The 12,580-nt window shown below is 45.8% G+C and overlaps 1 protein-coding gene across 1 annotated transcript in view; it reads left to right on the top strand.

Moving 5' to 3' along the window:
- Nucleotides 1–12,580, top strand: part of LOC140411508 (dynein axonemal heavy chain 8-like) — a 2,059,122-nt gene that overhangs the window by 1,445,884 nt on the left and 600,658 nt on the right. Inside the window, exons 55-57 of the mRNA XM_072500594.1 lie at nucleotides 18–140; nucleotides 1,946–2,159; nucleotides 8,988–9,097. Coding sequence (XP_072356695.1) covers nucleotides 18–140; nucleotides 1,946–2,159; nucleotides 8,988–9,097 — 447 coding nt within the window. The remainder of the gene's footprint in view (nucleotides 1–17; nucleotides 141–1,945; nucleotides 2,160–8,987; nucleotides 9,098–12,580) is intronic.

Here is a 12,580-nt window from a genome sequence, read left to right as displayed (position 1 = left end):
GTATGTTACTTTTTCAGAGAACTGTTGAAAGTTATGTAGAAAAACGCGTGGGGAGTACATATGGACCTCCAAGTGGACGCAAAATGACTATATTTGTTGATGACATCAACATGCCTATTATCAATGAATGGGGAGACCAGGTAAAATACTTTAACTTTAATACCTTCAGCCTGGATTTATCCATTGGTGGTAACTCAGCCAGTTCAGGCCTTCCACCTGTCATAGAGATGTTTTACTTGCGTACCAGTGTACTCAAATACAATCAGTAACTTTCACATAGATAATGTCTACCACTTGTCAATATGCAACTAGGATCTGATCATAGCAGCGGAATGTTGCAAGTTTGTACAAAGAACAAAGAACATTACAGCACAGGAACACCAAACCTGTGCCGATCCAGATTCCTTATTTAGACCTACTACCCCTTGCCCAAAGGATCTGTATCCCTCCATTCCCCACCTGTTCATCTGTCTATCAAGATACATTTTAAACGTTGGTATCATGCCCGCCTCCACCATCTCCACTGGCAAAGCGTTTCAGGCACCCACCACCCTCTGCGTGAAAAACTTTCCTCGCACATCTCTCCTAAACTTTCCCCCTCTCACCTTGAACCTGTGCCCCTTTGTAATTGAGTCTTCCACCTTGGGGGAAAAAGCTTCTGACTATTCACCCTGTCTGTGCCTCTTGTAATTCTGTACCCCAATCAGGTCTTCCCTCAGCCTCTGTATTTCCAACAAAAACAATCCAAGTTTATTCAACCTCTCCTCGTAGTTAACAGCCTCCAGACCAGGCAACATCCTGGTAAACCTTTTTTGCAATCTCTCCAAAGCATCCACACCCTTCTCGTAATGTGACGATCAGAACTGCAATATTCCCAATGGGGCCTAACTAGAGCTTTATACAACTGTAATATGACCTGCCGACTCTTGTACTCAATTCCCTGGCCAATGAAGATCAGCATGTTTGACCACCTGACCCACCTGCATTGCCCCTTTCATGGAACTAAGTACAAGGCATTCAGACAACTGCCACAATTCCTATACATTGAGATTTATGCTATTGGGACTTTCAAACATCAATTACACGCTGAAAATTCAAACTCAGGAGCTGCTGTTAAATCTCAAAGCATAAAATTTCCAAATGTGATAAAGATGATTACTTAATGGCAAATTAATTCATTTCTCACAGTGTCTTAGAAGTTTACAAACCTGACTATTATTTTGGGGTCCTCAGCTTGTGGTTTCAGGAAAGCTGGTCAATGATTGCTGTTCCTATTCATAGAAATCATGAAATCCCTACAGTGCAGAAGGAGACCATTCAGCCCATCGAGCCTAAAATGACCCTCTGAAAGAGCACTATACCCAGGTCCACTCCCCCGCCCAACTCACTCTATCTCTGTAACCTAACCAGCACATCCCTGGGCACTAAGAGGCAATTTATCATGGACAATCAACCTACCTGTACATCTTTGGACTGTGGGAGGAAACCAGAGCACCCGGAGGAAACCCACGCAGACAGAGGAAGAAAGTGCAAACGCCACACAGGCAGTCGCCCGAGGCCGGAATTGAACCCGGGTCCCTGGCGCTATGAGGCTATGTGCCGCTATGCCACCCATATTGTAGGGATCTTTCAAATTCTCTTGAACAGTGACTTCTGATGCTCGTATTGATGAGGGCCCTAGGATGCTGTATCTCAGCTACTGCAGGGAAAGACTGGTCAAGCTTACTTTGTAGCACTTTGGTGAATATTGGTCGTAGTGAATGTGAATATCCTCAAAATAGGCTGTGGAATCATTCTGCGTACTGTGATAGGGGGACTTTTTTTTTATGAATGCCCGAATTAAGAGGAGTAAAACAGTTTCACCTCTCCAAGTTTATCATGGGTTAGTGTTATACGTTAAACAACCAGCTGAAACTGAACAATTATCTTATTTTCTGTCTTTCAGATTACTAATGAAATAGTTCGTCAGATGATCGAAATGCATGGAATGTACAACTTGGATAAACCAGGAGATTTTACTAAAATTGTTGATGTACAATTAATGGCAGCAATGATCCATCCAGGGGGAGGGCGCAATGACATTCCACAACGTTTAAAGAGGCAATTCACAGTCTTCAACTGTACACTGCCTACCAATGCTTCAATCGACAAGATCTTTGGTAATAATCTGCTCTCAATTGTTTCTATCAAATATTCCAGTTTGGAGAAAATTCTGCTGCTATCCTCCTGCACCTCAATGTCATGTAAATATTCTGGGGTGCTAATGCAATGTATCAATGTGGTTGACTCTTAAATGCCCTCAGGGATGGGCAATCAATGCCGGCCCAGCCAGCAACGTCCACATCCCATGAAGCAATAAAGAAAATTATACTGGCGACGAGGAAAAAAACTACAGCTGCGACTGTGTTTGAATTCCTCAGCACAAAGTAAGGTCAAAGCAAGTTTACATATGCCGCTTTTTGGGAGGCTTGAGGCTTTTTGCAAGCTGTGAATACTGGGCCCAGTATGCTCAATGGATGCAATATTTATTTCAGGCGAATGCAATTATAGGAGACGACAGACAAAAGGTAATTCCCCTGACCACCTGCAGAGCCCCAATCTTTAGTGTGATCAAAACCTTATCTACCTGACCCCAAATTCAAAGACCATTATGTCCCCAAACCTTCAATGATAGTAGAGAGGTACAGGTTCAACCCCAGGGGAGTCAGTCACGGAAGTCCTGGTGTGCCGACACAAGCTGCCCAAGCTTTGTGATTATAGTCCGGCCCTTCCAGAGATTCTGTTGGACCCGCCTCTTGTAGACATAAACAACATGGCAACGGAAAGATTCCGACTATTCGGTTCCCAGCAGCACTTTGCGATTACTGGAACTCAGTAGAAATTTAAGTTAAAACTTCTCAGGTGCCAATAGGAATTGTTTTATTTGTCTTCTATTGATTACAATTTGAAAGTCATTTAAAAGGCAATTCGTAGACAATTTGAAGCTTTCAGAAGAAACAAAGACATTATCTTCTTGCTTAGGCAAACAGCTCAACAATAACATTTAAAAGTCAAAGTCTGAAAATGAAACATGAAAAAGAGAGCGAGAGAGAGAGCTAGTCTAAAACTAAACTCCAACTCAGAACACTGAAAACACACAGAAAACACACACAAAAGCACACAGAAAACACACTAAACACACCAAAAAAACACAGTCTACACACTAAACAAACTAAAATGGTGGGGGAAACTTCTTCAGTCATACCCTTTCATATCTGTCTTAAGTCATCTAATCACACCCCAATATAATCCTAATTGGTTTGGGTTCGACTCAAACACATTTGATTTGACGGCAAGCCGTCCATCTTCAATGTGCAACATTAGTTTAATTGTTTCATGTCTGAATACTTGTGCATGTTATGGAATGCGATATTCTGCTTTATCTTTTACCAGCAAAAACTGGTCTTCTGCTGACTTAGCTGTTATCTGCATTGTGAACAATTGTGCCTTCATGTTGCTATGGTGCCTGCTTCGTCCTTGATCTGATTACTGTACAGCTCATTTCTTAATGTCAAACTGTCTTTGAAAATATCTTAGTGAAAATGTTGTTTTTATCTCCAATTAGTTTATACATGTGTCAGGTTTTTTGTGCCTCTGTTGAAGCTATGTGTTTTGTCATGACCTGAGGTTACGGGTGCTGAAATCCTCATTTTAAATGGGTATTTAAAACTGGGGCTTAATATTTATGCTTAAACGGCTATCTTTTACCTATACTAGTTATAGAACATAGAACGATACAGTGCAGTACAGGCCCTTCGGCCCACGATGTTACACCGACATGGGAAGTCAAAAAACAAAAGCCATCTAACCTACACTATGCCATTATCATCCATATGCTTATCCAATAAACTTTTAAATGCCCTCAATGTTGGCGAGTTCACTACTATTGCAGGTAGGGCATTCCACGGCCTCACCACTCTTTGCGTAAAGAACCTACCTCTGACCTCTGTCCTATATCTATTACCCCTCAGTTTAAGGCTATGTCCCCTCGTGCTAGCCATTTCCATCCGCGGGAGAAGGCTCTCACTGTCCACTCTATCTAACTCCCTGATCATTTTGTATGCCTCTATTAAGTCTCCTCTTAACCTTCTTCTCTCTAACGAAAACAACCCCTCTGCACCCGCTCCAAAGCCTCCACGTCCTTCCTATAATGCGGTGACCAGAACTGCATGCAATACTCCAAATGCGGCCGTACCAGAGTTTTGTACAGCTGCAACATGACCTCATGACTCCGGAACTCAATCCCTCTACCAATAAAGGCCAACACTCCATAGGCCTTCTTCACAACCCTATCAACCTGGGTGGCAACTTTCAGGGATCTATGTACATGGACACCTAGATCCCTCTGCTCATCCACACTTCCAAGAACTTTACCATTAGCCAAATATTCCGCATTCCTGTTATTCCTTCCCAAGTGAATCACCTCACACTTCTCTACATTAAACTCCATTTGCCACCTCTCAGCCCAGCTCTGCAGCTTATCTATGTCCCTCTGTAACCTGCTACATCCTTCCGCACTGTCGACAACACCACCGACTTTAGTGTCGTCTGCAAATTTACTCACCCACCCTTCTGCGCCCTCCTCTAGGTCATTGATAAAAATGACAAACAGCAACGGCCCCAGAACAGATCCTTGTGGTATGCCACTTGTAACTGAACTCCATTCTGAACATTTCCCATCAACCACCACCCTCTGTCTTCTTTCAGCTAGCCAATTTCTGATCCACATCTCTAAATCACCCTCAATCCCCAGCCTCCGTATTTTCTGCAATAGCCTACCGTGGGGAACCTTATCAAACGCTTTACTGAAATCCATATACACCACATCAACTGCTCTACCCTCGTCTACCTGTTCAGTCACCTTCTCAAAGAACTCGATAAGATTTGTGAGGCATGACCTACCCTTCACAAAGCCATGCTGACTATCCCTAATCATATTATTCCTATCGAGATGTTTATAAATCTTGTCTCTTATAATCCCCTCCAAGACTTTACCCACAACAGATGTGAGGCTCACCGGTCTATAGTTGCCGGGGTTGTCTCTACCCCCCTTGTTGAACAAAGGGACCACATTTGCTATCCTCCAGTCCTCTGGCACTATTCCTGTAGCCAATGATGACATAAAAATCAAAGCCAAAGGCCCAGCAATCTCTTCCCTGGCTTCCCAGAGAATCCTAGGATAAATCCCATCAGGCCCCGGAGACTTATTTATTTTCAGCCTGTCCAGAATTGCCAACACCTCTTCCCTACGTACCTCAATGCCATCTATTCTAATAGCCTGGGTCTCAGCATTCTCCTCCACAACATTCTCTTTTTCCTGAGTGAATACTGACGAAAAATATTCATTTAGTATCTCGCCTATCTCTTCAGGCTCCACACACAACTTCCCATCCCTGTCCTTGACTGGCCCTACTCTTACCCTAGTCATTCTTTTATTCCTGACATACCTATAGAAAGCTTTTGGGTTTTCCTTGATCCTACCTGCCAAATACTTCTCATGTCCCCTCCTTGCTCGTCTTAGTTCTCTCTTTAGATCCTTCCTCGCTACCTTGTAACTATCAAGCGCCCCAACTGAAACTTCACACCTCATCTTCACATAGGCCTCCTTCTTCCTCTTAACAAGAGATTCCACTTCTTTGGTAAACCACGGTTCCCTCGTTCGACGCCTTCCTCCCTGCCTGACCGGTACGTACTTATCAAGAACACGCAGTAGCTGTTCCTTGAACAAGCTCCACATATCTAGTGTGCCCAACACTTGCAGCCTACTTCTCCAACCTATCCCCCCCAAGTCATGTCTAATGGCTTCATAATTGCCCTTCCCCCAGCTATAACTCTTGCCCTGCGGGGTATACTTATCCCTTTCCATCACTAACGTAAACGTCACCGAATTGTGGTCACTGTCCCCAAAGTGCTCACCTACCTCCAAATCTAACACCTGGCCTGGTTCATTACCCAAAATCAAATCCAATGTGGCCTCTCCTCTTGTTGGCCTGTCAACATATTGTGTCAGGAAACCCTCCTGCACACATTGTACAAAAAACGACCCATCTAATGTACTCGAACTACATCTTTTCCAGTCAATATTTGGAAAGTTAAAGTCTCCCATAATAACTACCCTGTTACTTTCGCTCTTATCCAGAATCATCTTCGCCATCCTTTCCTCTACATCCCTAGAACTATTTGGAGGCCTATAGAAAACGCCCAACAGGGTGACCTCTCCTTTCCTGTTTCTAACCTCAGCCCATACTACCTCGGAAGAAGAGTCCCCATCTAGCATCCTCTCCGCCACCGTAATACTGTTTTTGACCAGTAGCGCCACACCTCACCCTCTTCTTTCTCCTTCTCTGAGCTTACTAAAACACCTAAACCCCGGAACCTGCAATAACCATTCCTGTCCCTGCTCTATCCATGTCTCCGAAATGGCCACAACATCGAAGTCCCAGGTACCAACCCATGCTGCCAGTTCCCCTACCTTATTTTGTATACTCCTGGCATTGAAGTAGACACACTTCAAACCACCTACCTGAACACTGGCCCCCTCCTGCGAAGTCAAATCTGTGCTCCTGACCTCTATACTCTCAATCTCTCGTACCCTAAAACTACAATCCAGGTTCCCATGCCCCTGCTGCATTAGTTTAAATCCCCCCAAAGAGCACTAACAAATCTCCCCCCCAGGATATTTGTGCCCCTCAGGTTCAGATGTAGACCATCCTGTCTGTAGAGGTCCCACCTTCCCCAAAAAGAGCCCCAGTTATCCAGAAATCTGAATCCCTCCCGCCTGCACCATCCCTGTAGCCACGTGTTTAATTGCTCTCTCTCCCTATTCCTCATCTCATTATCACGTGGCACGGGCAACAACCGAGAGATAACAACTCTGTTTGTTCTCGTTCTGAGCTTCCATCCTAGCTCCCTGAAAGCCTGTCTGACATCCTTGTCCCCTTTCCTACCTATGTCATTAGTGCCAATGTGGACCACGACTTGGGGCTGCTCCCCCTCCCCCTTAAGGACCCGGAAAACACGATCCGAGACATCACGTACCCTTGCACCTGGGAGGCAACATACCAAACGTGAGTCTCTCTCGCTCCCACAAAATCTCCTATCTGTGCCCCTGACTATCGAGTCCCCAATTACTAATGTTCTGCTCCTCTCCCCCCTTCCCTACTGAGCAACAGGGACAGACTCCGTGCCAGAGGCCCGTACCCCATGGCTTACCCCTGGTAAGTCCCCCCCCCACAAGTATCCAAAGCGGTATACTTGTTACTCAGGGGAACGACCGCAGGGGATCCCTGCACTGACTGCTTCTTCCCAGTCCCTCTTACAGTTACCCATCTATCTCCAATCTTTGGTGTAACTAATTCCCTGAAGTTGCTATCTATGACCCCCTCTGCCTCCCGAATGATCCGAAGTTCATCCAACTCCAGCTCCCGTTCCCTAACTCGGTCTTGGAGGAGCTGGAGATGGCAGCACTTCCTGCAGGTAAAATCAGCAGGGACACGAACGGCATCCCTCACCTATTGGCATCCCACTAACGGCATCCCTCACCTTATCTATACATAATAACCTGTCACGTAACCTGCTGCCTTGCTCTCCATTAACCATTATACTGTCCATAGCTTTACCCTTCCCTTCCCCCCAACTTGCTAGTTTAAAGTCCTTGTGACCAACCTATTTATCCTATTCGCTGGAACACTGTTCCCAGAATGGTTCAGGTGAAGACCGTCCCAACGGTACAGGTCCCTCCTGCCCCAGTACTGTCTGTTTATTGTCGCGTGTGCCGAGTTTCAGTGAACAGTATTTTTCTGCGAGCTGCTCAACAGATCATTAAGTACATGAAAAGAAAAGGAAATAAAAGAAAATGCATAATAGGGCAACACAAGGTACACAATGTAACTAGATAACATCGGCATTGGGTGAAGCATACAGGGGTGTAGTGTTAATCAGGTCAGTTTAGGAGTCTGTTAACAATGGGGAAGAAGCTGTTTTTGAGTCTGTTCGTGCGTGTTCTCAGACTTTTGTATCTCCTGCCCGATGGAAGAAGTTGGAAGAGTGAGTAAGCCTGGTGGGAGGGGTCTTTGATTATGCTGCCCGCTTTCCCCAGGCACAGCATCCAGGAAAAAACAGCCTGCTTGATTCGCACCCATTCCACCACCTCCAATATCCATTCCATCCATCACTGACACACAAGAGGCAATTGGTCTTTCCTGTCCTTTTTTGTTGGGCTGCACGGTAGCACAAGTGGCTAGCACAGTGGCTTCACAGCGCCAGGGTCCCAGGTTCAATTCCCCACTGGGTCACTGTCTGTGCGGAGCCTGCACGTTCTCCCCGGGTGCTCCGGTTTCCTCCCTCAGTCCAAAGACGTGCAGGTTAGGTGGATTGGCCATGATAAATTGCCCTTAGTGACCAAAAAGATTAGGAGGGGTTATTGGGTTACGGGGATAGGGTGGAAATGAGGGCTTAAGTGAGTCGGTGCAGATTCAAGGGGCCGAATGGCCTCCTTCTGCACTGTATGTTCTAGGTACTATGTTCTATATTTCATAATTGCGAACTTCACTTGGGAAAAGAGCATGTTATTGAGAAAGATTATCAAGGAAAGCAGTCATCTGAAGTGCATTCTCATGAATTCACCGTGAATAGTGGAAAATTAGATGCAGTATCTCTCAGAGATTTAGGATAGTCTGAATAACACTTATTTCAGCGAACTGAACTTCCTGCAAGAGACTCTCCTATTCATGGTGAGAATAAAATCCACAAGTATTTATTTCCTCTAAAAACATTGGTGACATTGAATCTTGTCGTAGTCATTTTCTAGTCTCCTGAATTACTTGAGTTTTTCAGAGTGTGGCATTGTTCCCGAGGAGAGAAGAAAATCAAAGTTGTTGGCTGCATTTTGTTAAATCTAATTATTCATGGAAATAACAAGATTGGACTTTTTTTTGTATTTTGGCCAGGAATTATTGGAAATGGATACTTTCAATCTTCTAGAAACTTCGCGCCGACAATCAGTAACATGATAACAAAACTTGTTGCCACCAGCAGAATCCTCTGGCAGTGGACAAAGGTACCCACACTGTTGTAAATATTTTTCTTCATAAAAGCTGCTGAGGATGTAATGAATGTCAATTTGTCAGACCTATTCCTCACAAGAGAATAAACAACATCAACTTATGTTTTTAAAGTAAATAGAGGTAATAAAATTGTTCATAAAAAGAATAGATATTGGGACATATGCCAAACTATATAGAACGGCTGGTTCGATCAGTTGGGTTGGATGGAGCTGGCATGTGGTTTTGAATAATGCCAACATCGCAGGTTCAATTCCCATTCTGGCTGAGGTAAATTTGGGACCTACTCCTGAGTGGCAAACTGACTGACAGAAATTGCCAAGAAAACAGCTGAGGATGAAGTATTAATAGGCAATGAGCCAAAGACCCGCCTTTGGGCCAAGGACCCACCTTTGGGCAGAGAATACAGCACACCTGACATGTGGCAAATGCTTTAGAGGAAGAGCAGAAATAGCGTGGCTACAAGAACAGATCAGAGATTGGGAATTCTGCAGTGAGTAACTCAATTCATGACTTCCCACAGCCTGACCACACAAGGCACAAATCAGGAATGTGGTGGCGCGTGCACCGAATGCAGCTCAACGAGCCTCAGGCTTGACACCATCCAGGGCAAAGCTTGACTGGCACTCCATTCACTCCCTCCACAACTGTGGTAGCAGTGTTTACCATCCAGAAGATTTATTCCAGTAACTCACCAAGGGTCCTTTAACAACGCCTTCCAAACACATGACCAAAGAGTCCAAAGATGTGCAGGTTGGGTGGATTGGCCATGCTAAATTGCCCTTAGTGTCCAAAATTGCCCTTAGAGTTGGGTGGGGTTACTGGGTTATGGGGATAGGGTGCAGGTGTGGGCTTGGGTAGGGTGCTCTTCCCAAGGGCCGATGGAGACTCGATGGGCCGAATGGCCTCCTTCTGCACTGTAAATTCTATGGTTTTCCTCCAAGCCATACACCAGCCCGGAACTATATCATAGGAACACAGGAACATAGAAATTAGGAGCACAAGTAGACAATTCAGCCCTTGAAACCTGCTTCACCATTCAATCAGATCATGGCTGATCTCTTGGACTCAAATCCACCCTCCGACCTGTTTCCCATATCATTTTAACCCATTTTTCATCACTGTTCCCTCGATCCTGCTGGGTAAAAATCCCTGAATTCTCTTCCGAACAGTACTGTGATTTGTACCGACACCACACAGACTGAGGCCACTTTCCAATTCTCAAGGTCAATTAGGGATATCACTGGCATTGCTAACAAAGTTCATTTTGCACCAGAGAAAAATATAGGTGGGCAACTGAAATCTTCAGAAAATGGTGTTGGAATTTAGGTTAAGAAATCCACATGATGGGAGGGATTCTCTGATCGCCATCGCCGAAATCGCCCGCCATTCTGAAGCCGTATCCACAGGTAAAGCAGGGGGCTTTACGCTGAGCGGCTGCTGGCCTTCCACCAGACGGTGGATCGGTGCGGGGGTGGTGCCTACTTTCTGGCTTTCTGGTCATAAGACCAAGCGGATATAGCTGGAGGATCGGAGAATCCAACCCCTTTGTCCATTATGTCACCAATGAATAGTTGAACAAAGAAAAAATCATTGCATTTATATGGTGTGTCATGAGAATGTTGCTTTAAGAAATGGTTAGCTGCTCATGTTACTGCAGTGATGTCAGAGTGTGGGTGGAGCTGAGCTCTGGTTCTGCTTTTTAGTTTCACTTTGAAAAAAGCTTGGGTGTGTCTGAGTTTTCCAGTGAGCAGCAGTTGAAGTTAAACAAAGAGTTGTCCTGTTGATCTCTGCCATCCAAAGACTATCGCTGGATCATTTGGTGAATTCAGAATTATAAATGTTCTCAATCATGAATGTGAACCTAATGTGCTCCTGTTTAAAGGTTTGTTTAGCCTTTTGGATGTTAAAAGAACAGCTTAAAGGATTACTTAGTGTGTATTCTTTGGGGATTATCTTTGAATTAATGGTTACTAAGATATTCACTGTTTGTTTTAAAAAGGTTAACTTTAGTTCATAGAATAAACATTGTTTTGTTTTTAAAAATACTTTTCCATTTCTGCTATACCACACCTGTAGAGTGGTCCATGTGCTCCCCATACCACAATCTAGTAAAAGTTGTGGGTCAGGTGAACTCCTTGATACACTTTGGGATTCTCCCTGACCCATAACAGGTGCTTGCAACAACTTCAGGATGTTTAACCCGGTTCACTGCCAATGAAATATTTTTGAAGCATTGTATCTAGTGTCAGAGGGGTGGAGTGTGGAAGATATATAATATTGGCAGTCAGAACCTCATTCCTCCGACGCCAGGACAGGATTTGTGGAGTTCCACGGCAGCAAAATGGTGCCACAGCTGGGCCGATTCAGTGACTGTTAAGGGGTTAGCACCAACACTACGTGGAACACAATCGATTGCGATGAGAAACGGTGTGGGATTTGCAATTGACACTCAGGAGGCTGACAAGCTGCAGCTGCTGATACACATTTCAATCCCCAAACACACCATCCCAGCCAACAAAATGGCAGCAAGACCCGTGGCACCACGATTCACCGAAGCCGGGCATGATCCCTCCTGGACACGGTGGAGGAGAGTCAGGTCACTCGGTGCCCTGGCCTGGGAAGGAGCCTGCCAGCTGCTGCCGTTTGCCAGGCCTGGGTACAGGTGGCAACACTACGTGGTTAGCACAGTTGCTACACAGCTCCAGGGTCCCAGGTTCGATTCCACACTTCACCTTGCCCCACACAACCCCACTGCATCCCCCACCCCTCCCCCCCCGGTCAGCCGATGCTTCTTGTCTTGTGCCCCGAAGGACCTGCTGGTGATGGGGTTAGCCAATTATTATTATTCTGGTGTTCCCTGTTCCCAAACTCAGCCACAACCCTCGACCAGCAATGAGGATGAGACAGACAAGAACGGGGCATCCTGGGACACCCCAGAGCTCTAGTCTGAGAATGACACTGACTTCCCTTCACAGCTGGTTCCAACACCCTCCACCATCCCAGAGACACTCACCTCGGATGGGCACTTTCGTGAAAGAGGCTCCTGGGACACTATCTGGTGCGCACCACACAGCTGCTCCGGTGCAGCAGGCGGAGGTAGGAACTCCCAAGGGGGCGGAAAGTCAGAGGGTGGGCCTACCCCAGAGACTAGCTGCCATTCAGATGGGTAACGGACGGTCCCATCGAATGCAGAGATGCCGAGCCAGAACTATGTGAGGGGTGATCTGTGAGCATCGGACACCTGTAGGAGCAGTTGGAGGAGTCCAATTGCATGCAGGAGGAGTTGGTGCCATCCATGCATGCCACCCAGACCAACACCGCATGAGTGGCGTCCGCGGTGGAGGCCTTGGCGGCGAAGGTTACGGCCCTGGATGAGCATTCCAAGGCCTGGGGCATTCTGTGCAGGCGGTGGCTGATGCCCAGGGCAGGGCTGCCCTCTCACAGGCAGCCATATGCCAGAGCCACCTTGCCATTGC

Source organism: Scyliorhinus torazame, chromosome 4 (assembly GCF_047496885.1).
Source record: "Scyliorhinus torazame isolate Kashiwa2021f chromosome 4, sScyTor2.1, whole genome shotgun sequence".
Classification (NCBI taxonomy): Eukaryota; Metazoa; Chordata; class Chondrichthyes; order Carcharhiniformes; family Scyliorhinidae; genus Scyliorhinus; species Scyliorhinus torazame.
The sequence above is the reverse complement of the archived record's forward strand: the minus strand, read 5'-3'. Positions and strand labels throughout refer to the sequence as shown.